Source organism: Physeter macrocephalus, chromosome 14 (genome assembly GCF_002837175.3).
Source record: "Physeter macrocephalus isolate SW-GA chromosome 14, ASM283717v5, whole genome shotgun sequence".
Lineage (NCBI taxonomy): Eukaryota > Metazoa > Chordata > Mammalia > Artiodactyla > Physeteridae > Physeter > Physeter macrocephalus.
In genome coordinates, this window is record NC_041227.1 from 27,133,188 (window position 1) to 27,160,185 (window position 26,998).

Sequence of the window (26,998 nt, forward strand, 5' to 3'; positions counted from 1 at the left end):
CTATAGATCCAAGGTTCCAAAGACCCCCTCCTTGGGTTGAATTAATTTGCTAGAGTGGCTCACAGAACTCAGAGAAATATTTATTTACATTTACCAGTTTATTAAACGATATAATAAAGGATACAGCAGATGAAGAGATACATGAGGCAAGGTCTGGGAGTTGGAGTGTGTTACCCTCCCAGTATGTGGATGTGTTTACCCATCAGGAAGCTCTCCCAACCCACTGTTATTGGGATTTTATAGAGACTTCCTCACATAGGCATCATCAATTCTTAACTTCATTTCTAGCCCCTCTCCCCCATCTTGAGGATGGGGGTGGGGCAGGGCTGACAATTCCAAGCTTCTAATCATGGGTTGGTCTTTCTGGTGACCAGCCCCCATCCAGCCATTCAGGAGCTCATCAGAATCACCTCATTAGAAGAATAGATGTTCCTAGTGCTCTTAGGATTTTACAAAGATTTTAGGACCTCTGTGCCTGGAACTGGGGACAGAGACCAATATATATTTCTATTATCTCACAGCAGGCCTTTGTTAAAGAGAACAGGACACTCTGGGTTACTTTTCATATTTTAAAATGAGTACTTTCCCCTCCCCCTGCTGGAAGCACCATGGATTTTCCTCCAGTCTTCACAGTGAGAACCTGCTAGTGTTCCCAGGAGGTAAAATTCACGAAAGTGTGCCCCCTCCTCCAAAGACTGGGCCCCATAGTTTTTAACTCTCAAGCTAGTACACAATAAGCCTCCAGCATTTTGTCAATTACAGTTTGTATTCCTACCAGTAATAGCCTTGCTTTTTGTCTTCTATATTCTGATCCTTTGGCACCTTGAGGCTTTGTTGACCCTGGAGGGACAGCCCTCCCAGTTTTAGCTAATTCTTAGAGATAGCAAACAACTCATCTGCAAGCTTTCCTTTCCTATGCAAACCAACCAACCCAGAGTTTATAACCTCAACCTTTAACAAGCTCATACTCTGGGCCTCTATCCACCTGCCCTATTCACCCCAGGGCCTGGTACCAGAACAACTAGGGAATGCCCCTATGCTCCAGGGCCCACTGAAATTATTCAAATTAGCCAATCCTAACCCTGTTTACCCTGCCTCACCCCTTCCTTTCCTTAGAAACCATAATAAAGGCTCTTGCCCACATTTTTCCTCTCTGCCTTGCTACTGACTGAAACTTGTGCTTCCTCATGTGGCCCTGTGTGACACGGTGTTGCTTGGGATCTGTAAGTACAAAAACCTCTTCCTCCATGACAGTCATTTCCATGTCTGAGTATCTTACCATACCTAATTAAAGTAAGTCCTGAATACTCTCCCTTTAAGCACTACAAGCACTGGCTCCCATGGAGGGCTTCTGCTCAAGGTAAGCTATGACTCTCTGCCTCTCCAGTTTGCGGACAGTAGCTTGCCCTACAAACTCAATTCTCTGATGGATCTAAGAAGAATTGTTTTTCAGTTTGTTCAGCTTTTTTCTTGTTGGTAGGATGAAGCTCTTTACACATTAGAGTGAAACCCAGAAGTCCAATCATTTCATTTTTTACCTATTTTCCCTATCTTCTTAGCCAAGGCAGAACAATTCTCTTTCCAGTATCCTTTATGATTACAGTTTCTTGAAGTATCTTTATCAAGAAACTCCCTCCATTGGGGTTTGAATACTGAATGGGACCTTTATAAAAGCACAAAACTGACCATGTCACCTCTGCTTAAAACTTTTCTGGCGTCCTTCCTACCCACTCACTACCTAACCCTGCCCTATACCCACTCGCTGCACACACACACACCCACACACACTCTATTTTCACTCTAGGTCTTAGCTTAGAAGTTTCTTCCTCCAGAATATCTTCCTCAGGTCTGGGTGAAGCCCACCACTGTGCTTCTTGGACTCTACCAGTATCCTAGTTTGAGATCCAAGAAGAGAACTCTGGATAGTTTATCTTTGAACCACAGAGCAAATTCTGTTTGCTAAATCCAGCATGCTCCCCTTATATCACTCTTGTATAGATATTATCTCAGTTGGATTTACCTACCACACTTTGAGATAGCTGCCTATAGATAAATCAGGTCCCTGGAAGCAGAGCCTGAGATGGGGATTCTTGTGCATGTGATTTATTGAGGGCAGCTCTCAGGAGACAAGGAGTAAGGGAGGCAGGACAGATCAAGGGAAGGAGCTGAGCAAAGCTGTGTGTTCAGCTGGGGTCTAGCCTCTGCCTGATCCCACAGGGAGCTCTGGAGAGTGAATGAACCACAGACTTGCTCTGCCTGGAGGTCAGAGGACTGGACTTTTTGTACCTCATATCAGTTAGCAATTGGCTGTCAACTGACTTGAGGGGAGGGGAGGGATGTAGACTCCCAGACATTTCCCAAGATGTTTTCTGTCAACCATGGGCTCCCTTGGGAAGGGAGAAGCTGTGAACTGTAAGAGCCAACATGCATAGCAGCTAAGGGACAATGCCACGGCCAGATAATGGAGATCTGGGTAGACCACCAACAGCATACCCACGAGAAAACTGTCTCAGAGAGAACAAGAAACCTGCCCGGTGTTACCGAGGTAATAACCAGAAGAACAAGGTTTCAGGCCCAAATATCCAGACTCTGAATCCCCAGCTTACTGTGCCCAAATCCACCAGCGACCAGTTTTAGTTGATGTTTCACGGGGTGGCTTGCTTCTCAGAATGTAAAGCTCAAGAGTCAGGGAGCAGCGAGGAAAACTCTCTGTGGCTGCTACATTGCATGCACAACCTTGAGAGGCTGGAAAAGGAGTGGACAGAAGCAAGAATTTGAGAACCTGGGACTCCTTGTCCTGGACTCCATCACTGATGGGACTGCTGCTGGGGATATTGGGTGACGAAACTTCACTCTGCCCTGCCCTGCCCAAAGTTGGGGCTCTCACAGCTCTGTTGGGAAAATCTGCCTAGTCATGGCAGAAAAGCCTGGATGGGGAGCCACTGTGAAAAGTGAGAACCTGTGCTCTGCAGCCAGATCAGGTTCCAGGTGATGCCCACTTAGAGCACAAAAATGGCAAGGCAGGCCGGAGGCAGGAGGGAAGGAGGAGGGCCTTTGTTGAGTACCTCCCATGAGTCAGACCCTTTATTCCTGTTTTAAATTAACCTAACTACGTAGGGAAATAGTGGCTACTAGAGCCATTTTACAGGTGAGAAAACTGAGGTGCAGAAAAGTTAAGTAATTTATCTGTGGTCACAGAGATAAGTAAATGATAGAACTGATATTTTCGGGCAGACTGGCCTAGCTCCAAACCTGTGTTCTTTATACAAGTAAAAAGATCTTATTTCCAGATAAGAATATCAGAGTAATGACGTCCGTTCTCAGAAGTCAGTCACTGTGTCATGTTCATTAACAAGCTGATGGAGTAGTAACATCCCCATGTTAGAGATGACCTGAGACTCAGAGAGGTTAAGTGACTGGCTCAAAGACACCCTGCTAGTAAATGGTGGAGAGGTTGCTTATTAATACCAGAACCTCATTACAATTTTTCCTGCATTTAATGTGTAACTGCCCAGCTGGGATAGTTGTGCTTACACTAGGTGTTGGGCAAGCCGTTGGGGAAAGTTCACACTTTAGAGTAGATTCTGCTCAGCCAGGCCATTTGCCAGTGCTATAAAGTCATGGTTTAAAATAAGAGCAACAACGTGGGAGCAGCGCTGAGACACAGGATCCGAATCGACTCCGCTGCTCTCACCCCCAACCCCGCCGCGTCCCTTCCCTCATGCCAGGTGGGGCACATGAGGGGACAGCCCTTGGAGAATGGAGCCAGCAGGCCCTCCGCGTCTCAGTCTTCCAGCCTTACCAAACAGAGGCTCACGCTTGGCCTTGGCCCTGGGCGTCAGGAGAGGACTGAGCTCTGATCCAAGGGACTGCACCCCCAAGCAGAGGAAGGCAGGTGTCTGGGTCTCTAGCTGAGGTTTAGGTGCGAGTGTGGGAGTGCCGGCTGGTCAGAGGAGGGAGACATTTGCTCTCAGCCGAGACCAGAGGCTCTGTCTGAAAGAGGTGGCCTTTGGAACCAATAAGCTCCAGGAAGCGTCTTGAACATCTGATTTCTCACAGCTGGGGGCACTTTCCTGGGGTCGAGGCCCGTGAGGCCAGAACTGTTCATTCCCTGCCCCTGCAGGTGACAGGTCCGGGAGGAGACCCTCGAGGAAGCGGACTCACAAAGCCGAGAACGCGCCGGGAAGGCGCCGAGCCCCGCCTGGCCAGAAGGAGCGGGCCGGGGGCAGCCCGGGGTCGGGGTCTCCCCGGAGGAAGCAGGCAGAGCGCAGGGGACGCAGAGAGCAGCTGGGGGAACGGGAGCGAGGCTCGGCAGAGAAGACCTGCGGAGGGAGGAGGAAGAGGGACGGGAGAGCTTCCCTCGGGGAGCACCGAGCACCTCCAAAGAAGGAAAAGGAGGTTCCGAGGAAGGAGGAGATGTGGAAGCAGCTGAAGAAACACAGGTGTGTTGTGACCAGGCTTCAGGCGCGTTTCAATCCGCGCTCTCCCTCTCCTTCCAGCCCTGCTTCCTCCCTTGATAAGGGCCAGGTGTCGTCTTCCCCCCTCATTCTCTCCCATAAACGGGCGGCCCCTGCTCTCTTTTCCTTGTCCCTGCCTTTGCCCCTGCCAAGCTCTTCGAGATTGGGCGCGGAACCGGGATGAGGATCACAGCCATCCCAGGTTGAGTGGCCACTGCACACTCTCGACTCAAACCCCTCCTGGGGCGCAGGTGCAAGTGGAGCTCTGAGTGGGGAGGTGACATGGCAGCAGGATGAGAAAAGATCCCAATTCTCCTCAATTTCAGCTGGTGACTCACCACAGCTCTTGATGAGGAGCTGAGAGAAATTAACAAAATTGGATTTAGGAGTCATTCCAGGGCTTAAGCACACCATTTCCTAAGCTGACCTGTGTCCTCTTCTGTGAAATGTGGCCTTGATCTAGAAGAACTTCAAAAGTTCTACCAGCTCTGAAATTCTAGGATTTGGGGGTTTGATTTACTTGCTGTGTTTCCTTTGTTCCATTAGCATCTGCATACGGGGGTTAGTGGATAGAGCCAGTTTATGGAATCAGCAAGTTGAGATTTTAGTTTCATTTTTTGCTACCAATTTTGATGGGACATCTCCCTCTCTTTGCCTCCCTCTTCCACTTTACTTTGCATCACTTCTCAGGATGTTTTAAGAATCCCCATTGATAATGGGCTGGGAGGCTTTGGAAACAGAGATACCAGGACTATGGCAAAGAGCTGATGCTCCTTCCAATGGTTTCTAATAAACCTTCCTTGCCCACACCCTCACTCAGGTGTTCCACTGTACATCTCCAACTTTACAGAGAGGAAATTAAGGTTCACAAAAGGGGCCACAGATTTCTTCTGTCACCCCTGCCAGCCATCCCTGGCTCAGTTAGGGCTTTTGTCTACTGTCCGGTTGTCCCTAGACCTGAGCTAACAGGGTAAAGGGTGCATGGTGTCCTTAGCAACTTAGAGAGAACTTGAATGCATCATTGACGGGCCCCAGAGTGTCCGGAACTTTAGAAGGAGGCGGCCCCATCCTGTCTGGATGGCAGATGCAAAGTAAGGGATGCAGACAAGGACTCATTTGTGCCATTTTCAGCTGAATGCCATGGCAGGGCATAGAGAGATGAAAAATATCCAGTCCTGTTCCTCAGAAACTGACAGTCTAGCAGGGGAGGTAGGACATGGGCATCAGCTATCACAACACAAAGCAGAAGGCAATATGTATGCAAGAAAGGAGTTTATGAAGAGCATGTTGCTGGGAGGCTGGGGCTTCTCCAGGAAGAAGGTAAATATTTTATTAAGACTTTGAAGCCCAGGTGGAATTTGAACAAGCAATGACCGAATGTCGCACCCCCCTACCACCACTCAAACTGAGAGAACAACTTATGCAAAGACTCAAAGGCAGATATTCTGGGGTGTGTGGTGGGGGGTGAGATAAGGCAAAAAGTCCCTGTGCTCTAGGCTTTCCAGCATTTAAGAGCTAGGGTCCCCCCCTTCTCCACCTCACTCCTGTGACCTCTCCTTGCTCCTTAGGAGTTGATCAGAAGCTAAACTCACAGAGGCAAACTGGTCTCTAAAACCTGTGGTAACCCAAGCCCACATCTTGATATTTCCATTTATCAAACGTGCTAAAAAGGCTGCCCAGGCAGAACCCTTCTCCAGCCCCTCCCTCACCCCCTGTCAGCTGCTGCCATCTCAGCTGAGAGTCACTGTTTTTATGAGTGAAGGAGGCTGTGAGTAGCACAGACAAGAACTTGGATTTTACGGCAGGCGAGCACACAGTCTTGTCTGTGAGATGGTGAGGGTCATCACACCCTCCAGCTGGAAGTTCTCTGCAGCTGTGCTGTTCCATACACTAGCCACTAGCCACATGCTAGGCATTTGAAATGTGGCTGGTGTGATTGAGGAAGTGAATTTTTAATTCAATTTAATTTTAATCTGATGTTAATACCACTGAGTTAAAAAATTTACTTAACTTGGACAGACAGATGTAGTTTTGAAGTTGATTTAACTTTGAAGCCAAAGCATTTCTTCTGGAAAAAAAAAAAAAAGACAAACTAGTTTTGTCAGTGCAGATGTGAACATCAAAGGAAAATGATATTCTGTTACTTTATTCATTTACAAGGAAACTTTTAAGTATGTCTAAAACAATTTGGATGTGTAAATCTACTCTTTCAACTAAATTTTATGAAATCCAAATACAGATTAAATATGTTCAATGAAAATTTTGTGCCTGAATTGACATCCACGGTGAGTACAAGATGAACACTGGGTTTTGAAGACAGTACAAAAAGAATGTAAAGTGTCTCATTAATAATTTTTACACCGATTACATTACTGTAATTATAAATTATAAATTTTTCATATACTGGGTTAAATGAAATGTATTATTAAAATTAATATGTCCATGTCCGTTTATCATATTAATAGAGCTACTAGAAAACTTAAAATTACGATACATGGCTCACATTATATTTCCACTGGGCAGCCCTGCACAAGCGAGGGTGTGCAGCGTGGGGAGGACTCAGAGGCATGGAGCTTGAGGAGGCAGCCCGCGAGGGGCCCTGGGCTCCAGGAAAAGGAGTGGCCTCCTCTGCCAGGTGGGGGGAGTCGCGGAGGGCTCTGAGCGGGGCAGGCCTGTGTGGGCGGGAGCTGGGGGCGTCTTGGGTGGGCCCCTCACATCCCACAGTGCCCCCGAGGACCCCGGCCTCCTCCTCACTCCCCTCTGCTCCAGGTCATCCTCCTTGGCCTCCAGCACCTCCGGTGGGGAGTCTCTGTCTGAGGAGGAACTGGCCCGGATTCTGGAGCAGGTGGAAGACAAGAAGAAGCTCATCGCCACCATGCGGACCAAGCCCTGGCCCATGGCGAGGAAGCTGGCGGGGCTCAGGTGAGCAGCGGTGGTCGGCCAGGGCCCTCCCCGTCCAGAAGGCTCAGCTCCGCTGATGGGCGCGGGAGTCCCTTCCTCCTGCCCACTCCAAGGGGGCTCAACAAGAAGGGGGGTTCACCCTCCCACCCTGCTTTGGTCACCTCATCCCCAGCACGCAAATGGCCATCGGGCCCTGCTGTTGGCCAGCACCGAGCGGGGCCTGGCGGAAGACAAGGAGGATCGTGGCCCTCCGGCTACGCATCCCCCTCCACTGCCAGGTCACCTCTCTGTCCCGCGCCCCATCTGGTGGCTTCCGCGCCTCCCTCACAACCAAAAAGACATGCCTTCCTTGGGGGCGGGGGGGACTTTCCATGACCCCCATCTCAACAAGTTCAGACCTCTTTTGTGTTCCCTAAGTACTAGAATCTCTCCCTGTGTCACACACTCACCCTTGCAGTGTGGAGAGCAGGCGGAGGGGCTGTCTTAGCTACACTTGTGTCCCAAGTGCCTAACACAGAGCCAAGCTTGCAGTGAGGTTCCATGAATATTGCCTGGCCTGGTGCCCAGGCCCCTGACTCCTATTTGCAACTCAGCTATTTCCCTGGTTTCCATATGACAGGCCAGCCCACCATGCATTTTATGGCTCTTGACTCTCTGCTGCAGTTTTGAGAGAAGGGCAGGACGTTTTTCCTTAAAAAAATCCCATTCAGTGTTACCATCTTCCCCCAAGTCCCACCTCGGTCTTTCTGCCACAAGACTGGAATGACTCCCTTCCTCCTTCCCTCTGTATAAGAAGCCATTTTCCCTGGTTCCTCTCACACCTGATTTTCCTCATTGCTCAAGTCAAATGCCTCGCCCTTTATCACATAGAACAGTTTGGCAGACATATTTTGACATTCAGCCTCACTGTGTCTCGGAGGCACAGCAAAGATGCTGGCTGTGCAAACCCTGACCAGGAAGGAGCCTGGTAAACAGAGCTTACTCCGCTGTCTTGCAAATTATTACGTTGTCTACAACTCAGCTGCAGGAAGAAATGCCTCCCTGCGGTGCCTCCAGGCCAGTGCTGACCAACAGAACTTTCTGGGATGATGGAAATGTTCTAAATCTGCGCTAATAGAGTAGCCTCCAGTCACATGAAACTAGTGAGCGCTTGAAAAGTAGTCAGTGCAATTGAGAAACTGAATTTCTGTTTTATTTTCATTTATTTAAATTTAAGTCATCACAGGTGAATGGTGGCGACAGTTTGGGCAGTAGGTACAGCTTCAGGCAGCAGGCTATCTGCCTTCCCAGCTCCCTTTTTCTGAGTCTCTTCTCCCTGCTCCCCTAGAGCCGAGTTCTTCCTCCTTCCATCTGTCAGTCTAACAGAACTTCACCCCAACTCAGGTGTCACCGGAACACATCTTTTATTAACAGTGGAAAAACAGCAACGTTGATGCTTGTGGAAATGAGATCTCCACCTGTCTGGAAGTCTCAGCGACCGTGAAAATCCCCGAGGGCCATTCAGCTGCCCTGAGGAGAAGTCTGCATCTCCTCCAGGCCTGGGGACAGAGTTCCTGCTCTTGGTGGGGGTGGGAAGTGGCTAAGGCCCTAGAAGCTGAAAAGACTCTTGTCTCTCCCACTGGAGCAGGTCTCCCCTCCTTTTTCCTCTTGCAAGACTCCTTATCCCAGACTCAGGCTCTCCAGCCTCTGGGTCTCAGCTCCACTGGTACCTCTGCCATCCCACCTGGCTAGTTCCTACCCTCTGAGACTCAGGCCAGGTGTCCCCTCTGCAGGGAAGTCCCCATTGCCCCTCCCTGCATTCAGGCTCAGTTAGTTACTGCCTCTCTGACCCCTAAGGCCCTCACTTGACTGGATGCTCTTGTTTGCAGATCTGTTTCTTATTCATCTTTTAATAGTCTTTCTTTTTTTATATATTGCCAACATTTGCTGAGTGCTTCTTATGTGCCAGGCACTGTTCTGAGTGCTGGGTGTGTAACAATTCATTTAATCCTCATAATCACCCTTTGATGTAAGTACCATTATTATTGCCCCCATTTTACTGATGAGCAAACTGAGACACAGAGCAATCTAGTAATTTGTCCAAGGCTAAACAATGAGTTTAGTGGTCTGGCCAGAATTTGAACTCAGGAATTCTGGCTCCAGAACTTGCACTCTTAAATTGTAACTGCTTCTCTGGGGTTACTAGACATTCTAGAATACACCCCTTTGCCTCCTGTATGATTTCCTCTTCTGGCAGTAAAGTCTTCAATTGCAGATCTGCAGATAGCATCCCCAGACTACATCTTTTTTTAGAAGCAATGGTGTGGGGACCCCAGTCTCTGGCCGACTCAGGCAGCTGGCATAGTTGTTGTAGACAATCAAAGAAGGATGGCAAGGCATAAAGAGCAACAGCAGTGAATTGGGGCAAGCCTGCCTTCACACCTCTACCATACCTGTGTGGTTTGACTGGCTATTCAATCCCCCTCAGGCTGGTTTCCTTCCCTTAACCTCTCTGAGCTTCACAGCTGTCTTTTGTAAAGTAGGAATAATAATATCTACCTGCAGAGTTGTTCTGACAAATAAAAAATATTTAAGTACCCAGCATATAATATGCAATTAATAGATAGTAGTTATTGCTATTAAAGCTTGAACATCTTGTTCCAGACACTGTGCTGAACCCTGAGAGATGAGGATGGGGAACAAAGATGAATCAGAGAAGACATTATTAATGCACATCATTAATAATGACACGAGGCAGGCTGTGATGTTGGCAAAAGAGTTTCTAGTGCCCATGAGTCAGGGATGTTTGCTTTAATCATAGAATTAATCAGGTATGTCACTCAGCTTTGTCAGAAACCTAATGTGTTAGAAAATTACCCAAAGTGAGATCTGAAGAATTCCACTTCTAGGAAGATGGAGTAGATATACTTCTCCATAGTCTTCCCACTAAGTACAACTGAAACCCTGGATATTATGTGTAAAGCAAACATAAGAGACTCAGAAAGGTGGAGAGAAGAAAGGCAGACTGGCTAAGGACCTTGGGGTCAAAGGAATGACACAGCATTGAGTTCCAATTTTCCTTTTTGCCTGTATATCCAGACTGGATATTGGAGAAGCTGGCTGCCCCCAAACACTGACCAACACACACAAAAGCACCTCAAGAAAAGTCTGCTGTCTCTAGCCAAAGGACCGGAAAAGGGACAGCCTGGCAAGACAGAAGACTTGTAAGCAATAACAACCCTACTCCAGCCAAACACCATAAACAAATGAGCAGCTGTAGCCCCAGCCCTGGCAGCAAAAGCCAAGTGGAGAAGCCTACATTTCCTCCCTTGCCAGGCTGTAACATGGTGCCCCTAACACCCCCATCAAATGTCAGAGAAGGCCAAGTGAGGAGCAGGGACTCTCATCCCCACTGGGCAGTAATGAGCCCTCCCTCTCCCTGTGGTGTCAGTGGAGACTACATGGGGAGTCTGAACTTTCACCACCACCTGGAAGTAACAAGGTATCTCTTCAAGCCAGGAGAATACGAGTGGAAGGCTTGTGGGAGCCTGAACTCCCATCCCTGCTCAGCAGTAACAAGGAGCTCCAGCCCAGCCCCAGGTATCAAAGGAGGCCAAGTGAATAATCTGGACTTCCACCTAGAAGTAAGCAGGCAGCATCCCCCTTCACCTACTGGAGCAGTGTCAGAGGAGGCCTGCTAAAACACAAGATTTAAAGAAGATCCAGAGTCTCATAACATAATATCTCAAATTCCAGGCTTCAGTTGAAAACTCACTCATCATACCAAGAACGAGGAAGATCTCAAACTTGAATGATAAAAGATAATCAACAGATGCTAACATCAAGAGGACATATATGTTAGAATTATCTGACAAAGATTTTAAGGAAACCATCATAAAAATGTTTCAGTGAGAAATTATGAACACATGAAACAAATGAAGAAATAGAAAGTCTCAGAAAATGAATAGAGGATATAAAGAAGAACAAGTGGAAATTTTAGAGGTAGAAAATATAGTAACTAAAATTTTTAAAAACTCAATGAATGGGCTCAACAGCAGAATGGAGAGAACTGAGTAGAGAATCAGTGAAAGTGAAGGTAGAACAAGACAAATCAATCTGAACAATAGAAAATAGTCTGGGGAAAAAAGTGAACAGAGCCTCAGGGACATGTAGGATTATTATAAATGATCTAACATTAGTGTCCCCTCCAAATCCCTAGATGATGAAAGAAGAAAATGGAGTCTCAAAAGAAGAGAAAGAGGGTGGGACTGAAAGAGTCTTCCAAGATATAATGACTGAAAATTTCTCAAATTTGGCAAAACTTATAGATTCAAGAAGCTAAACAAAACCCCAACAGGATAAATCCAGAGTAATCCATGCCAATACACATCATGGTCAAACTTCTGAATACTTATAAGAGTCAGAGAGAAACAATGCATTACTATAAAGGAAAAACAATTAGAATGACAGCAAATTTCTCATCAGAAACCATGGAGGACAGAGAAGGTGACATAAAGATTCTTCAAGTGCTAAATGAAAAGAATTGTCAGTCCAGAATTCTATATCCAGCAGAAACATCCTTCAAGAATAAAGGAGAGGGCTTCCCTGGTGGCGCAGTGATTGGGAGTCTGCCTGCCGATGCAGGGTACGCAGGTTCGTGCCCCGGTCCGGGAAGATCCCACGTGCCGCGGAGCGGCTGGGCCCGTGAGCCATGGCCGCTGGGCCTGCGTGTCCGGAGCCTGTGCTCTGCAGCAGGAGAGGCCACAGCAGTGAGAGGCCTGCGTACCACAAAAAACAAAAACAAACAAACAAAGAATAAAGGAGAAATCAAGACATTCTGAGATGAAGGAAAACTAAAAGAATACGTCACCAGCAGACCTACCGTAAAGTATAACTAAAGGAAGTTCTCTAAACATAAAGGAAATGGTAAAAGAAGGAATCTTGGAACATCAGGAAGGGAGAACATGGTGAGAGTGAAAATCTTGGAAAATACCATGAATTTTCCTTCTCCTCTTGATTTTTAAAATTATGTTTGACAGTTGAAGCAAAAATTAAAACACCTAATGTGGTTCTCAATAATGCAGATGAAATAGTTAAGACAATTATAAATGGGGAGGATAAAGGGACATAAAGAGAAATAAGATTCTACACTTCATTCTAAATAGTAAAATGCACCAGTGGATTTTGATAATACATAGAGATAGCTAGCTAGCTAGCTAGATAGATAGATAGATAGAAAGATAGCAGATAGATGGATGGCAGATAGAGATAGACATATAGTAATACCTAGAGCAGCTATTGAAAAGACTATACAAATCGATATACTCAGAAACACTGTAGATAAAACAAAATGGAATCCTAAAAATATTCAGGAAGACAGGGAAAAAGGAAAGCAGAAATGAAAAACAGAACAAACAGAAAACAAGAAATAAAATGATGTGTTTAAACTGTAACATATAAATAATTACATTAATGTTAGTCATCTAAATACATCAATTAAAAGACAGAGATTGGCAGACTGGATTTAAAAGATGACCCAGGGCTTCCCTGGTGGCGCAGTGTTAAGAATCCTGTTGCTGGACTTCCCTGGTAGCGCAGTGGTTGAGAGTCCGCCTGCTGATGCAGGGAACACGGGTTTGTGCCCCGGTCCGGGAAGATCCCACATGCTGCAGAGCAACTAAGCCCACGTGCCACAACTACTGAGCCTGCACTCTAGAGCCTGCGAGCCACAACTACCGAAGCCCGTGTACCTAGAGCCCGTGCTCTGCAACAAGAGAAGCGGCTGCAATGAGAAGCCCATGCACCGCAACGAAGAGTAGCCCCCACTCGCCACAACTAGAGAAAGCCCGCGCACAGCAACAAAGACCCAACACAGCCAAAAATAAAAATAAAATAAATTTATTTAAATAAATTAATTAATTAAAAAAAGTAAAAGATGACCCAACTACATGCAGTCTATAAGAAACTCACTTTAAATATATCATATGTTGAGAGTAAAGTGTGGAAGAAAATATACCATGCAAACATTAACCAAAAGATAGCAGGAGAAGCTATGTAAATATCAGACAAAGTCATTTCAGAGTAAAGAAAATTACCAAGGACATAGAGGGATACTACATAATGATAAAGGGTCAATCCACTAAGCAAACAGGACAATCATAAATATATATGCACCAAAGAGATCAGTGGTTTGGATTCTACAGAGTATTAATTTTCCAGTGCTACATAATAAATTACCCCAAAACTTAGTAGTTTAAAACAATAATAAACATTTATTATCCTCTGTTGATCAGAAATTCGGGAGCAGCTTAGCTGGTCAGTTCTGACTTGGAGTCTCTCATAAGGCTGAGTCAAGGTGTTGGTCAGGGCTTCAGGCTTCAGATGACCGGGGCTGGTGAATCCACTTCCAAGGTTGCTCACACAAATGGATGACGAGTTGGTTCTGTTTGTTAGTAAGGGCCTCAGTTTCTCTCCACAGGCTGCTTCACTGTCCTCATAACATGGCAGCTGGCTTCCCACAGAAGAGGGGGATTTCAAGGGGGAAGTCACAATGCCTTTTATGTCCTAGTCTCAGAAGTCATAAACTGTCACTTCTACCACTTTCTATTCATTGGAAGCACATCGCTAAGTCTGCCCTGCATTCAAGTGGAGGAAAATTCAATTCTTTTTTTTTTGGCTGCGCCACTTGGCTTGTGGGATCTTAGTTCCCCCACCGGCTATTGAACCCAGGCCCTCAGCAGTGAACACGCAGAGTCCTAACCACTGAACAGCCAGGGAATTCCCCAGTTCTACATTTTAAAGGGAGGAATGTCAAATAATTTGCTCACATAGTTTAAAACCACCACATATGGGAAGCCAGGCATGCTTGCTTAAACTCAACTGCCCTTAAATTGATTCAGTGACACCTCTAGAACAGATGCCATCACCTGGCTCATCTGAATTTCGACCTAGAGTGAGCTCAGCCTCTGTTTGATCTTTGTCTCCACAACTGAAAAATAAAAACTGCTTAGGAACAAAGGCAACATAGCCCAGATCACCTTCAACCTCTGACCACCTCCAACCTCTAGCCACCTCCCTTTGGCCACCTGTATTCCCTACCTTTGTCTGGTTGTCTTCTGGATTTCAGGCTGGCTGATACATTCTCCCAATGTTCTGCATGGGACGGCAAAGCTCTGTAAGGATGCCATCAAATGCAGGCTGCCCTGTGTCTATTTATACCTCTGCATCTCAAAATTAAGTGTGATTTTGAATCTGATCTCCTTCAGCAGGGGGTAGTTTTTGGAGGTAAGTAGTCTCTCTGAGAGATGCTTTGGATCAACTTCAGTGTATTCTCATTGTGGAAGGCTGCATTGCTGAGCCCCTTGTCCAGACCCCTGGGGAACAGAAGTCTCCTCACAGCAGCCCCCTGGGCTAGGAAAGAATCCTATCAGCTGCCCACTCCAGGAGCTGCTGTTTCCCCAGAAGGAGAAGGGTGACTGCCTGATAAATGAAATTGCTGTGCTTACATGGCATGCATCCACACGTTTAAATCTCATAACATTGTCCCCATTTCTAGATGAGAACTGCCACCCTGAGAGGCACAGAATCCTGCCTGGCTCTCTCTGGCACTAAAGCCACACAATACACCCCTTCTCTCCCAGCAGTAATTGCTGGCCACCCTGACTGTGTCTTCCAAACTGTTATTTGGGCCCCTTTATCGACAAGGAGGGTCTTTCTAGGGCAATGTGTGGGGCTGCCGAAGTGTTGTCTTCTGCTGTGGATGGCTGCCCAGGAAAGCCTTGCCTCAATGGCTTCCTCCTCTCCTGAGTGTTGAAGGGACCTGAGGGGTTGCTAATCACCTGCCAAAAGTGACCTTGAGATCCAGGCCCCTAGAAGTTTCCACAAAGCAAAGGATCTCTCTTCCTTTGCCTTTTTACTTCATTTACCACACACCATCTGGTTTGAGGAAGAAGAGAGATGAGCTTGCAGGAAGTTCCCCATTTGAAAGGAGGGGACATGGAGGGGACAGAAGCAGCCTACAGAAGTAAGATTTGCAGAACTGTTAGGGAGGAAAAAAAGAAGAAGTAAGATTTGCAGGGAATTCATTCCCTGGTGGTCCAGTGGTTAGGCCTTCACACTTTCACTGCCGAGGGTGCGGGTTCAATCCCTGGTTGGGGAACTAAGATCCTGCAAGCCATGTGGCACAGCCAAAAAAAAAAAAAAAGTAAGATGCGCAAAACTGTTGGAGGGGAGGGGAAGAAGTAAGATTTGCAACAGTTGGGAAGTGCAGTGCAAGAGCCAGTATTTCCATAAACCAACTACTATCTCTAGTAAGAAGAACACTGATCACGTATGACATGTTTAAAGGGGTTTGCTGTAACAATGTTAGTTGTGATTATTTATATACTTTCAGCGGATCCAAAAAAGCTTGCTGTGTCCATCAAAACTGTTAGACCAGTTGTTCTCTTTGCAGTGAATGGTCCTCAGAATTTGCACCCAGCGCTGGGCAGGGCCCTCTGTTCTCCTGAGGGCTCTCTGGGCATCTGGACACAGTCTGGACATTGAGAAAAGAAGCATTTGGTGCCAGGCTCAATGGCTCAGGCATAAGAGCTGGCCTTTACTTTTTTTTTTTTTTTTTTTGGGGGGTATGCGGGCCTCCCTCCGTTGCGGCCTCTCCCGTTGCGGAGCACAGGCCCCGGACGCGCAGGCTCAGCGGCCATGGCTCACGGGTCCAGCCGCTCCGCGGCATGTGGGATCCTCCCGGACCGGGGCGCGAACCCGGTTCCCCTGCATCGGCAGGCGGACGCGCAACCACTGCGCCACCAGGGAAGCCCTGGCCTTTACTTTTGAGAATTTTTATCAGAAGTCTTCAAATCTTAAAAGTTGTCACATTTAAATTCACAAACTTCAAATGCTTAGGAGTCTCTACCCACTCATAAGACATAGGAAGAGGACAAAAATATGAATTTCATGAAAACATTCTTTGGTGTCTTGGAGTCGTTGGTAGTCACAGATAACTCACTGCCAGAATGAGTGCTGCCTAGGGAGAAAAGAGGGGCTGACCCCACAAAGGAGTCAATCCCATACAATCCAGCTTTTGACCCTGGACTCAGAAGCTAGACAGTTGGCCTCATTAACATTAGGACATCCTTGAGACATCCTAATAAAACCAACCTTGGGGTTAACCCCAGGTTAGAATGTAACGTTGACAGGTGTCAACTACCTGCATTTGCACTTTGGAGGTGGTATAGGTTGTGTTGCCAGCAGGGGGCGCTGTAACAACCGCAGCCAGACACACAGGACCCAATGTCTTCTTCCACCCACTGTGAGATGGACTTCATTCTTCATCTACTTGTGTGGGTTTATCCAGTGGTTCCTGATAAGCTGTTTCTGTCGGGGTGATGGATGGGGGAACCCTGATTTGGAGCACTTGCTGAATCCCACAGTCTAAATACTCCCACCATGGCCGATTTCAAGATACCAACAGTTTAATACTTTGTTGGCCAAGTTCCAGAATATTTAACAATTGGTTCTCAGAAGCCAGCCCTCACCAGCTCCAGCACACCACCCAGAATATTTAACAGACAAACCCATCCATGTGTTTCTCGTGCCGTCTTCCTTGGATGTTCACTCACTCATCTAGCGTTCATGCACTCCACAAATACCTACTGAATGCTGTACTGGTTTTTTTATTGCTGCTGTAACAAATTACTACAAGCTTAATAGTTTAAGACAATACTCATTTATTAGCTCACAATTCTGTTGGTCAGAAGTCCAGCATGGCATGGCTGGATTCTCTGCTCAGGGTTTCACCAGGTTAAAATCAAGGTATCAGCAGGGCTGTGGTTCCCTCCCACCTGGGACTTGAGGTCCTCTTCCAGGTTCCCTGACTTTTGATAGAAATTCATTTTCTTCTCTTGCTTTCCAGTGTGGCATCCTCCAGAGGGGCCCCAGCAACAGAGGGTGGAGAATTCTCTTGCTTCTAATTCCTCTGATTTCCCCTTTTGCTGCATCTCTCTCTGACTCTTCTGCCTTCCTCTTCTTTTTCTAAGGGCTCACATGATTACATTGGGCCATTCCAGACATCCAAGGTAATCTCCCTGGTTTCAAGTCAGTAACCTTAATTACATCTGCAGAATCCTTTGTGCCATTCACCAAGGGGCAAAGGTCATGGGAGCCAAAATTCTGCCTACTGGTGCCTACCATGTTCCAATCACTATTCTTGGCATTTGGGAAACTTCAGTGGAAAAAACAGACAAAATGCCCTGCCTTCATGGAACTTATATTCTAACTAGGGATATAAAACACTTAAGGCTTTCAGCCACATATACACCCTCATAGTTCAGATTTCTTTTGCTTGGGTGTTAATTGAATTTCTGTCTTTTTCCCCCCACTAACCAGGGAGGCCCAAGAATTTGTGGAGAAGTATGAAGGAGCCTTGGGAAAGGGGAAAGGCAAGCGACTCTACGCCTATAGGATGCTGATGGCTAAGGTGTGTGGTGCAGAGGCGCAAACCTGTGGGAGGACTTGCTCAACTCCTGAATCTGGGTGACCATCACAGTGCCTGCCCAGCTTCGCCATTTGTGTCCACCTCCCCCAGAATCCTGAGCGTGAGGTCCAGTCAACCATTCCAATTTATCCAGGAATGGAAACCAACCGTATCCTGTCCATTTCTCTCTACTTATCTTTGAGGGCTTCAGTATACTTGAGACTTGTTTCCTCTCCAGTGAAGAACTAAACTCACAGAATTAATGATGTTGAATCCACTGGGATCTTATTTTCCAAACTCCCAAATCAAGACTTTGATTTGGTGGAGACCCAGAGGGCCATGGTGTAATCAGGGTCATACAGAAGGACAACAGTAGTGTTGACGGGGCATTGGGGGCAGCTCTGGTTTATTGAGTTATGCCATAACCTGAGCTTCTGATTCAGGCTAGGGTAATGATCTCTAATTGGATATTTAATGTGGAACTTATGGAAGTATCCTTCCTTTACCTACTGATCTGAAAAACTATCATTTTCATTCACTTAATTCTTGTACAGGGCCTTTCTTGGAGCTTTTATTTGAATTCATCATTTCAGCTATTGATTAATTCTAATGGCTCATAGGGCTTCCTCCTTTTACCTTTCTTTCTCAGAAATGTTTTGGCCAGTCTTGCCTATGCTTCCATATGCATTTTGTTTTGTTTTGTTTGCATTCTTTTTTTCCACATGCATTTTTAAAATCACTTTGCCAAGTTCCAGTTCTAGCCCATTGAGATTTTGATTGGAAACTTTTAAAAATCCTTGATTTAATTTGGGAAGACTTATCTGTACAATATTTAGTCTTTGCATCTAAGAATACCATACATTTCTCGAGCCTTATTTTTACATCCTTCAGCAAAGTTTGTCATTTTCTTCATATAGATCTTTTCCATGTCATATGTTATTTCTACAAAATTTATGTTTTGATTGCTTTTGTGAATGGAATCATTTTTCCATTTATTTAATAACTAGAGATTCCTGGTATGTAGGAGAGCTACATATTTGAATATTAATTTTTTAATCTGGTTCTCCAATTGTACTCCCTTATTAGTTCTAATCATTTTCATCTGATTGTGTACGTAAAGGTGTTTTTCTTGGGTTCTTCTAAATCATTCCTGTCCTAAAGTGTGGGTTAGCAATCCTAGAATAGTTTCAACTGATGATGGTGATAATAGGTCTCTTTGCTTTTCCATTACTTTAATGAAAATGGCCCTACTGTTTCACAGTAAGTTGATGGGAGTTGTTGCCTTGAACTAGATTTTCTTTCTCACAATAAGAAATTATCCTTTTATTTCTAGTTTAATGACTTCCATTTTATTGGAAATAGATGTTAGATTTTATTAAATACCTTTCCCTTCCATTCATAAACTTACTTTTATCAGGCACATCTGATTTTTCAAGTATTTTATTTATAATTTTTACATAAATTTTCATAAGATTGATTTGAATTTATGTGTGTACATACGTGCATGCACACTATCTTGGCATATTTTAATATTAGGGCTGCACTTGCTTTATAATATTAAACAAATAGCATCACCTCCTTTTTATGCTGTCAATCAGTTTGTAGAGCGTGATTTTCATTTTTTTAGAAATTTGAAAGGTAACACCCTTAAAACTGTACAGATCAGGAAGCATTTTATGGAATATCTTGGTTTTTTTTTTTTTTTTTTTTTTGTTTTTTTTTTTTTTTTTGTGCGATACGCGAGCCTCCCACTGCTGTGACCCCTCCCGTTGCGGAGCACAGGCTCCGGACGCGCAGGCTCAGCGGCCATGGCTCACGGGCCCAGCCGCTCTGCGGCACGTGGGATCCTCCCGGACCGGGGCACGAACCCGTGTCCCCTGCATCGGCAGGCGGACTCTCAACCACTGCGCCACCAGGGAAGCCCTCCTGGTAATTTTTTAATGTTTTTCCAATTGGTGTAGTCAAGTTTTAACTTTTTCTTGGGGCCATTTTGATATTTTATATTCTTCCCCAAACTTGATCATTTCATTAAGATTTTCATATGTATTAACAGAAAGTTGCCTATAGGTAGTCCCATAATTTTTGTAATTACATTTTACATATATTGAGTTTTAATCTCTTTTATTCCTAATTTTGTTTTTTTCTTCCTTTTCAGTTATAGTTGCCTGACAATTATCTATGGGTCGTTTATTAATTTTATCTAAAAACCATTTACCACTTAACAACTGCACACTCAGAGCATTTTTCCCAATTAAGGAATGTGTTTTTCAAATATACCTGATAAATGGTCTATTCAATCGAGTTTCTATTCAAACAGTTCTAGCTTCTTTTCAGCAGAAGGATGGCTGCCAACTCTCCATTCTTTGTATTTACTTTCCTTCATGGTTTTTAATTCTTTGCTTTCTCTCTCTTTGCATTCTCAAAAATTTCTCAGGTTTATTCTCAATATCATTGGATCAATTTTCTTCTGTCTCAAAGTGTAATGTTTATTTTCATTCTATTACTGAACTTTTAGCAACCTTGTAATCAATCCTTCCATACTTCACCTGTAACCTTTTTTTTTTCTCCCCCGGCCACGTCATGCAGCTTGCAGAATCTCAGTTCCCCGACCAAATGCAGAGTCCTAACCACTGGACCGCCAGGGATTTCCCCTCCTGTATTCTTTTTTTAACTCTCTAAGTGCTAACCTGTACTCTAGAAGCCATATTTTTTGTATCCTACTAAGAATATTGAGCCATCTCTCAAAATTTAATTATCCTGGAGGATAATTCTTTCCAAAAATTTCAAAGGATAGCATCACTTTTTCCTTGTTTTGCCGTACTACTTCTCAGGCTTCACTGGTTGTCTTTAGTTATTCAGATCCAGATTTCATCCATGGACAGGATGTGCCTGTGTCTTGTTCGACCAGTGTTTGAAATCTTTTTTCCTATATACAGCTGACTAGCAAGATGACATGCACAGCTAGTGACCCAGTCTGAGGACGGCAGCTACCATCTCACACAGCTCTGAGGAAGGGAGTTGGGGGTCTTCTCCCGCCCACGCCCAAGCTCAGTTTTCTGATTCTCTAAACCAATGAAGGAAAGAGCTTCAATGCAGAGCTTCTCCCAGGCCTGTCTCTGCCTCTGCCCCCCATCCCCAGACATCACCTTTTCGGGCCAAGATGCCCACAGACTTGAGGGGCTGTCAGGTGGTTGCCAAGTGACCAACTGGCAGGCTGTGTCTCCAGGGGCCTCACTTGACAACATTCATTACTCCATTGGTCCTCAGCCTTGCAAGGCTATATTTTATACTGATTTTATCAGCACCCTGACAGGGGATCTGTCTCTCGGGGGAGGACTCACATTAATAAAGCTTATGAGACTGATATATAAAACCAGATACCAGATTACTAATCTACAAGGAGGAATAACTAGTGCAAGAACTGAAAAATTTGAAGTCCACATTAACAGTGCCTTTTATTTTTGATAGTACAGTTAGTTATATGGGAAACTGAACCATAATCCCAATTCCAATATATTAATTTGCAATGAAAAAAATTACTGCCATAGAAATCAAAATATTCACAGCCCAGGCGATGCGCAAATGTTTTCCTTATAGACAGACCTAGATAAGAAGCCAAATAAGCCAAAGATGGTTTTTGAGCACAGAATCAGAACTAGGGAAGGGAGAGGAAGCAATGGGGTTGGCGTGTCCATGTCCACCATCTGCCATTCCCCACATCCCTTCCTGCCTTAGGGAGATCTTTGCCGTTATTATCAACCTGTCTTTTGCTTATGAACCCCTCTTCTCCTTGGCATCTGTGAACACTTCCCTCTTCTGACAGGTGGTTTCCTTCCTTATACAATAATTATCCAATCATCATATAATCAAAGCCTTCGGGTTTGGAAGCTCGTCTGATTCCTTCAGATAAAATTTCCCTTTTATCCTTTAGCGAATTTACAAAGGAAAATCTCATTTCTTTCATGAATAAGTTCTTTGGAGACCTTTGTAATAATAGAAACTGATCTGAGGATTTTCTCCCTACTTCCTCTTTGCCTGCTGTTTCCTATGAGGTGCATTTTTTTTTCATTCCAAATGGATTTATTTCCAGGGTGTGGGGATGTTGGAGAGAAGCCCCTTGAAGAGTTGACAAATTTTCACGCAGCCAGCAGACAGACAGCTATTCAAGTTTCTGATTGGTACAAAGTGTCGGAGCTGGAATAGATGGTGGAAAGTGGCATAATGCCTTCCTAACTACTTTTAGGAAAAAAAAAAAAAAAAACAGGCTGTTTCACTAGGAGAAGAATGGGAAGCCATGGGCTGAGATCTCTTTACCACTTCCACCAGCCTTGTAGTTTAGCAACAGTTCCTATCAGATTAAGGCACTTGGCTGTCTGCCAAACGTAGGTATGAGAGTTGTGAGATTTCTTTTTTCCCTTGAATTTTTGGTTTAAGATGAAGGAAATTGTATCAGAGTTTGCTAAGCCAATTTGATTCCCCAAATCAGAAATTATACACAGACTTTCTAAGTTCATAAGTAAAGTGTCCAAGCCTGAAATTTTATCAGCACTATAGACAAATGCAAAGTATTGTGTGGCCCTTGCTTCTTCTCTCTGACTCACACCTGACTTTGGAAAGTGAAGATGTGCACATCCACCTCTGACAGCCTAGGCGCAACAGCTCCAACATGGCAGCCTCACCCACATGTCAACATGTCAACATCCACATGCACTTCCATCTTCCCCTCCAGGCCCCAAGGCAGCATGTTAATGAACTGAGGGTGTTGCCTGTTTAATTTCAGAAATGGGTCAAGTTTAAAAGAGACTTTGATAATTTCAAGACTCAATGTATTCCCTGGGAAATGAAGATCAAGGACATTGAAAGTGAGTATTTTGGTGTCACTGTTTTTAGTTCGTTTGCTGAAGGGTTTTCCAAGGGTTTGGACTGTGTTCTTGACTAACTGATTAGGTTATGTTATAGGTTCTGTTGTACTAGAAAAAAGATGAAAGCAGAAACTAACACACCATTGTAAAGCAATTATACTCCAATAAAGATGTTAAAAAAAAAAGAAAAGAATAAAGATGAACTTTGGACCAAAATTTAAAATGTGCTTCTTCACTTCCTGATTGTAGGAACTTAAGGCAGATTGGTTAAGCCCTTTTTTTCATCTAGAAAAAGAAAAGGGATGTATATTCCACAGACTGACATGAAAATTGAATCCATCACACACATAAAGTCCTCCTTTATGTTAATGTCCTTCTGCAACACTTACATCCACCATCTTTCTCTCTTCAGGTCACTTTGGTTCTTCAGTGGCATCATATTTCATCTTTCTCCGATGGATGTATGGAGTTAACCTCGTCCTTTTTGGCTTAATATTTGGTCTAGTCATAATCCCAGAGGTAAGAAAAGAACTACTGGGCTTCCCTGGTGGCGCAGTGGTTGAGAGTCCGCCTGCCGATGCAGGGGACGCGGGTTCGTGCCCCGGTCCGGGAAGATCCCACATGCCGCGGAGCGGCTGGGCCGGTGAGCCATGCTCGCTGAGCCTGCGCGTCCGGAGCCTGTGCTCCGCAACGGGAGAGGCCACAACAGTGAGAGACCCGCGTACCGCAAAAAAAAAAAAAAAAAAAAAAAAAAGGAACTGCTTACAACTTCAAATAGTGTTGAGGCTTATCATGACAGCCATCTTCATTTATATAAATCAAATACTCTGTTTTACAAAGAATCCGTCATTCATTTTAAATTCTGTGCTCACATCATTTGCCCAGATAGCCGAGTACAAAGAATGGAACCAAAATATTTCCATTTCTGAATTAACAGGTGGACCCTACATTTTTCTACCTTTCATTTTACTTTAAAATTAGTGGAGAATTAATATCTCGGTGAGGTTTTTTTCTCTTTCACCTTGAGAAAAAAGAGAGATAGAATGCATTATATCATAATTTATTACCCCAAAGAAACCCTGCATTTGAATAGCACTCCTCACTGTTCTCCCAGATACAATCTTATTATGGGTGTAGGTAGATCCTTACCTATAGCTTAGTAATTGAGAGACAAGAAAGGAACAAGTGACCTGTACAAATTTACACAGTAAATTTGTGGTGAATGAGATTCTAGGTTTCCAGAGTGTTGGCCCGGGGCCTTTTCCAGGGGTGCCGGTGGTCCATTAACGTTTAGCACAGTAATTGCTACAGTCCTGCCTGAAACGTTTGGTGCTTGTGCTGGGTACACAAGTGGATTTACCTTTACAGCTTACAGGGTAATGATATTTATGCATTTAGTATTTTTTCCTTTCAGGTTTATTAATTGGCTCTATGATAGGTTACTGATTCCTACTTTATTACAAATGATTCCATGAGAATATTAGAGTCAACTCTATCTGTAGTCACATCTTTGGGAAACTTTCCTGAACATCTATTTTTCACAAAATTAAAAGACTTCCATGGAATGTGAATTAAATCAGATTAGTTAGAAGAAGTTGAGGGCTTAGTATAATAGTACTTGGTAGCAAAGGAGTGTTATATTATTGATAAAACCATTGAATTCTTTTCTACATTACCCAAAGAGTGTACTTACAATTATGTCATTAACTAACCTTTATACTCCTTTATATGCACACCTGGAAATCAAGGATTATGAGTCAGTCCACTTTGTCCTATATATATATTCTTAAGCCATTGTCACTCTCCAATACAGAGATTAAGATTTTATTTTATTAAATGATTCCATATGAACATTTTTAAAAATTTTTATTTATTTTTGGCTGTGTTGGGTCTTCGTTCTGGGCGCAGGCTTTCTCTAGTTGCAGCGAGCGGGGGCTACTCTTCGTTGCGGTGCGTGGGCTTCTCATTGCGGTGGCTTCTCTTGTTGTGGAGCACGGGCTCTAGGCACGTGGGCTTCAGTAGTTGCAGCACGCAGGCCCTAGAGTGCACGGGCTTCAGTAGCTGCAGGCTGTGGGCTCAGTAGTTGTGGTGCACGGGGTCTAGGGTGAGCGAGCTTCAGTAGTTGTGGCTTGCAGGCTCTAGAGCGCAGGCTCAGTAGTTGTGGCGCGTGGGCTTAGTTGCTCCCCGGCATGTAAGATCTTCCCGGATCAGGGATTGAACCTGTGTCCCCTGCACAGGCAGGCAGATTCTTAACCACTGCACCACCAGGGAAGTCCCCAGAGATAAGGATTTTAAACCTTCTGGCAAATGTGTACAAATGCTCTTGAAAACAAATCTGGTTCTCCCCAGTACTGTCAGAAGTTAAATAGAAGTTTTACTCCCCTCCATAATGAAGGAGGAGAGAGTTTTCCCCAGTAGTCACTGGGGAAATTTACTCTCACAGACTCTTTGCTTTCTTCCTGGGAGTTTTTGATTCTAAATGGATTTATTTCCATGAGAAGATATTACATTTAAATGCTGTAGGCCTATGAGACATCACTAGAATTTTGCTATACAGTGGTCAAGAAAGGCAGTGTTTTGGGGAAGGTGAATAATTTTAAAAACGCTGAGGTTTTTTTCTCAAAGAAAACATTACATTTTATATAATTTATATAAATTGATATAATTTATAAATATTTCCTATCAAGGGGACATTTGTTTGAAACAATGAAAATTTAGTGATTGGTGCATTCCAATGAAGCAACCAAGACCTGAACTGTCCAGGAAAGAGCACCTTGATTTGATTGGCAGGTGTTTGGGAAGCCATCTTGGAGTAGGATGGGAGAAAGAAGAGAAAGAGAGAGACAGGGAAAGAGTAGAACAGACAAGACTTGATAGGTTGGATAACAGCAGTTGAGAATGTGGGGTATCCCAAGATGCCCTCTTAATTAGGATAGTGGGAAATTGGCTTCATGGGAATCTGACACAACCAAATTCACTGCTGGTAGAGTAGAGGAGATGACCTGTTGTTCAAGGACACGGCTAACTTCAGGGCTCAAAGGTTTTAAGCCTAAACCTAATGATCAGATATTCCTATGGCTCACGGCTGTTTTAAGGCTAACCGCAGTGACTCAGAGGGTCTAGGAATAAGAATATTAGAAGTGCTCAAATGTTAGACAACTTTAACAGAATTTTTCCTCATACTCATCTTCTTTTGCCACAAATCCTTGATACATTTTAATAGAATCAAACTGCTCTGAATGCTTGAGTGAATCTTGTTCAGCTTTAATGACAACTGCCTGCAGATCCCAGAATGCCTTCATGGTCCCAGGAGAGCCCTCAGTTATGCTGCAGGAGCTCGCTATCAAGGCCTTGCTACATGATGAGTTCATGTATTTCTTGGCTTAACACAGGCTGCATATGAAAATCACTTGGGGAGTTTTTTTTTTTTTAATATGAAGTCCAGGACTTCCCTGGTGGCGCAGTGGTTGAGAGTCCGCCTGCCGATGCAGGGGACGCGTGTTCGCACCCCGGTCCAGGAAGAGCCCACATGCCACGGAGCGGCTGGGCCCGTGAGCCATGGCGGCAGAGCCTGCACATCCGGAGCCTGTGATCTGCAATGGGAGAGGCCACAACAGTGAGAGGCCTGCGTACCGCAAAAAAAAAAAAAAAAAAAAAAAAGAAGTCCAATCAATTGAATCTGAATCTCTGAGAATGTGGCTCTGGCATCCCTATTTTAAAAGCTCCTATGGTATGCAAGGCATCTGAGATTGCCCCCAGTGATCCTCCTCTCCTGGTAGCATGCCCTTGTATAATCAATCCCCTCCACCTGAGTAAAGCCTAGACCTTGTGGCTTGCTTTTAACAAATAGAATATAACCAAAGTGACAGGCTGTCACTTACATGATTAGGTTATAAATGACTGTGACTTCCATGTGGCATTGTCTCTTGGTTCCCTTCTTGGCTCACATGCTTTGATGAAGCAACCTGTCAGACTGGAGAGGCCCGCTGGCACAGAACTGAGTGTGGCCTTTGGACAAGAGCCAGCAAGGAACTGAGGCCCTCAGTCCAACAGCCCATGAGGAACTAAATCTTGCCAACAACCATGGGAGTGCATCTGGAATCAGATCCTCCCCCACCAGGCTTTCAGATGAGACCAAAGCCCTGGCAGACACCTTGACTGAAGCCTGTGAAAGACCCTGAAGCAAAGGACCCAGCTAAGCTCAACCCAGGTTCCTGACCTGCAGAAACGAGGAGATAGTTTTATGGTACCTTGATATACAAAAATAGATGACAAATACAGCTCCCCAGGTGACCCTAATATGCAGCCAGGGTGTACATTGCTGGTGTACA

At 44.8% G+C, this 26,998-nt stretch overlaps 1 protein-coding gene across 1 annotated transcript in view; it reads left to right on the plus strand.

The window, feature by feature from the left end:
• TMC2 (transmembrane channel like 2) overlaps positions 1 to 26,998 on the plus strand; it is an 89,361-nt gene that overhangs the window by 16,612 nt on the left and 45,751 nt on the right. The window contains exons 3-7 of the mRNA XM_007127154.3: positions 4,124 to 4,442; positions 7,227 to 7,379; positions 17,718 to 17,808; positions 22,586 to 22,667; positions 23,080 to 23,186. Of these exons, the coding sequence (XP_007127216.2) occupies positions 4,417 to 4,442; positions 7,227 to 7,379; positions 17,718 to 17,808; positions 22,586 to 22,667; positions 23,080 to 23,186 (459 nt within the window). The 5' untranslated portion in view covers positions 4,124 to 4,416. The remainder of the gene's footprint in view (positions 1 to 4,123; positions 4,443 to 7,226; positions 7,380 to 17,717; positions 17,809 to 22,585; positions 22,668 to 23,079; positions 23,187 to 26,998) is intronic.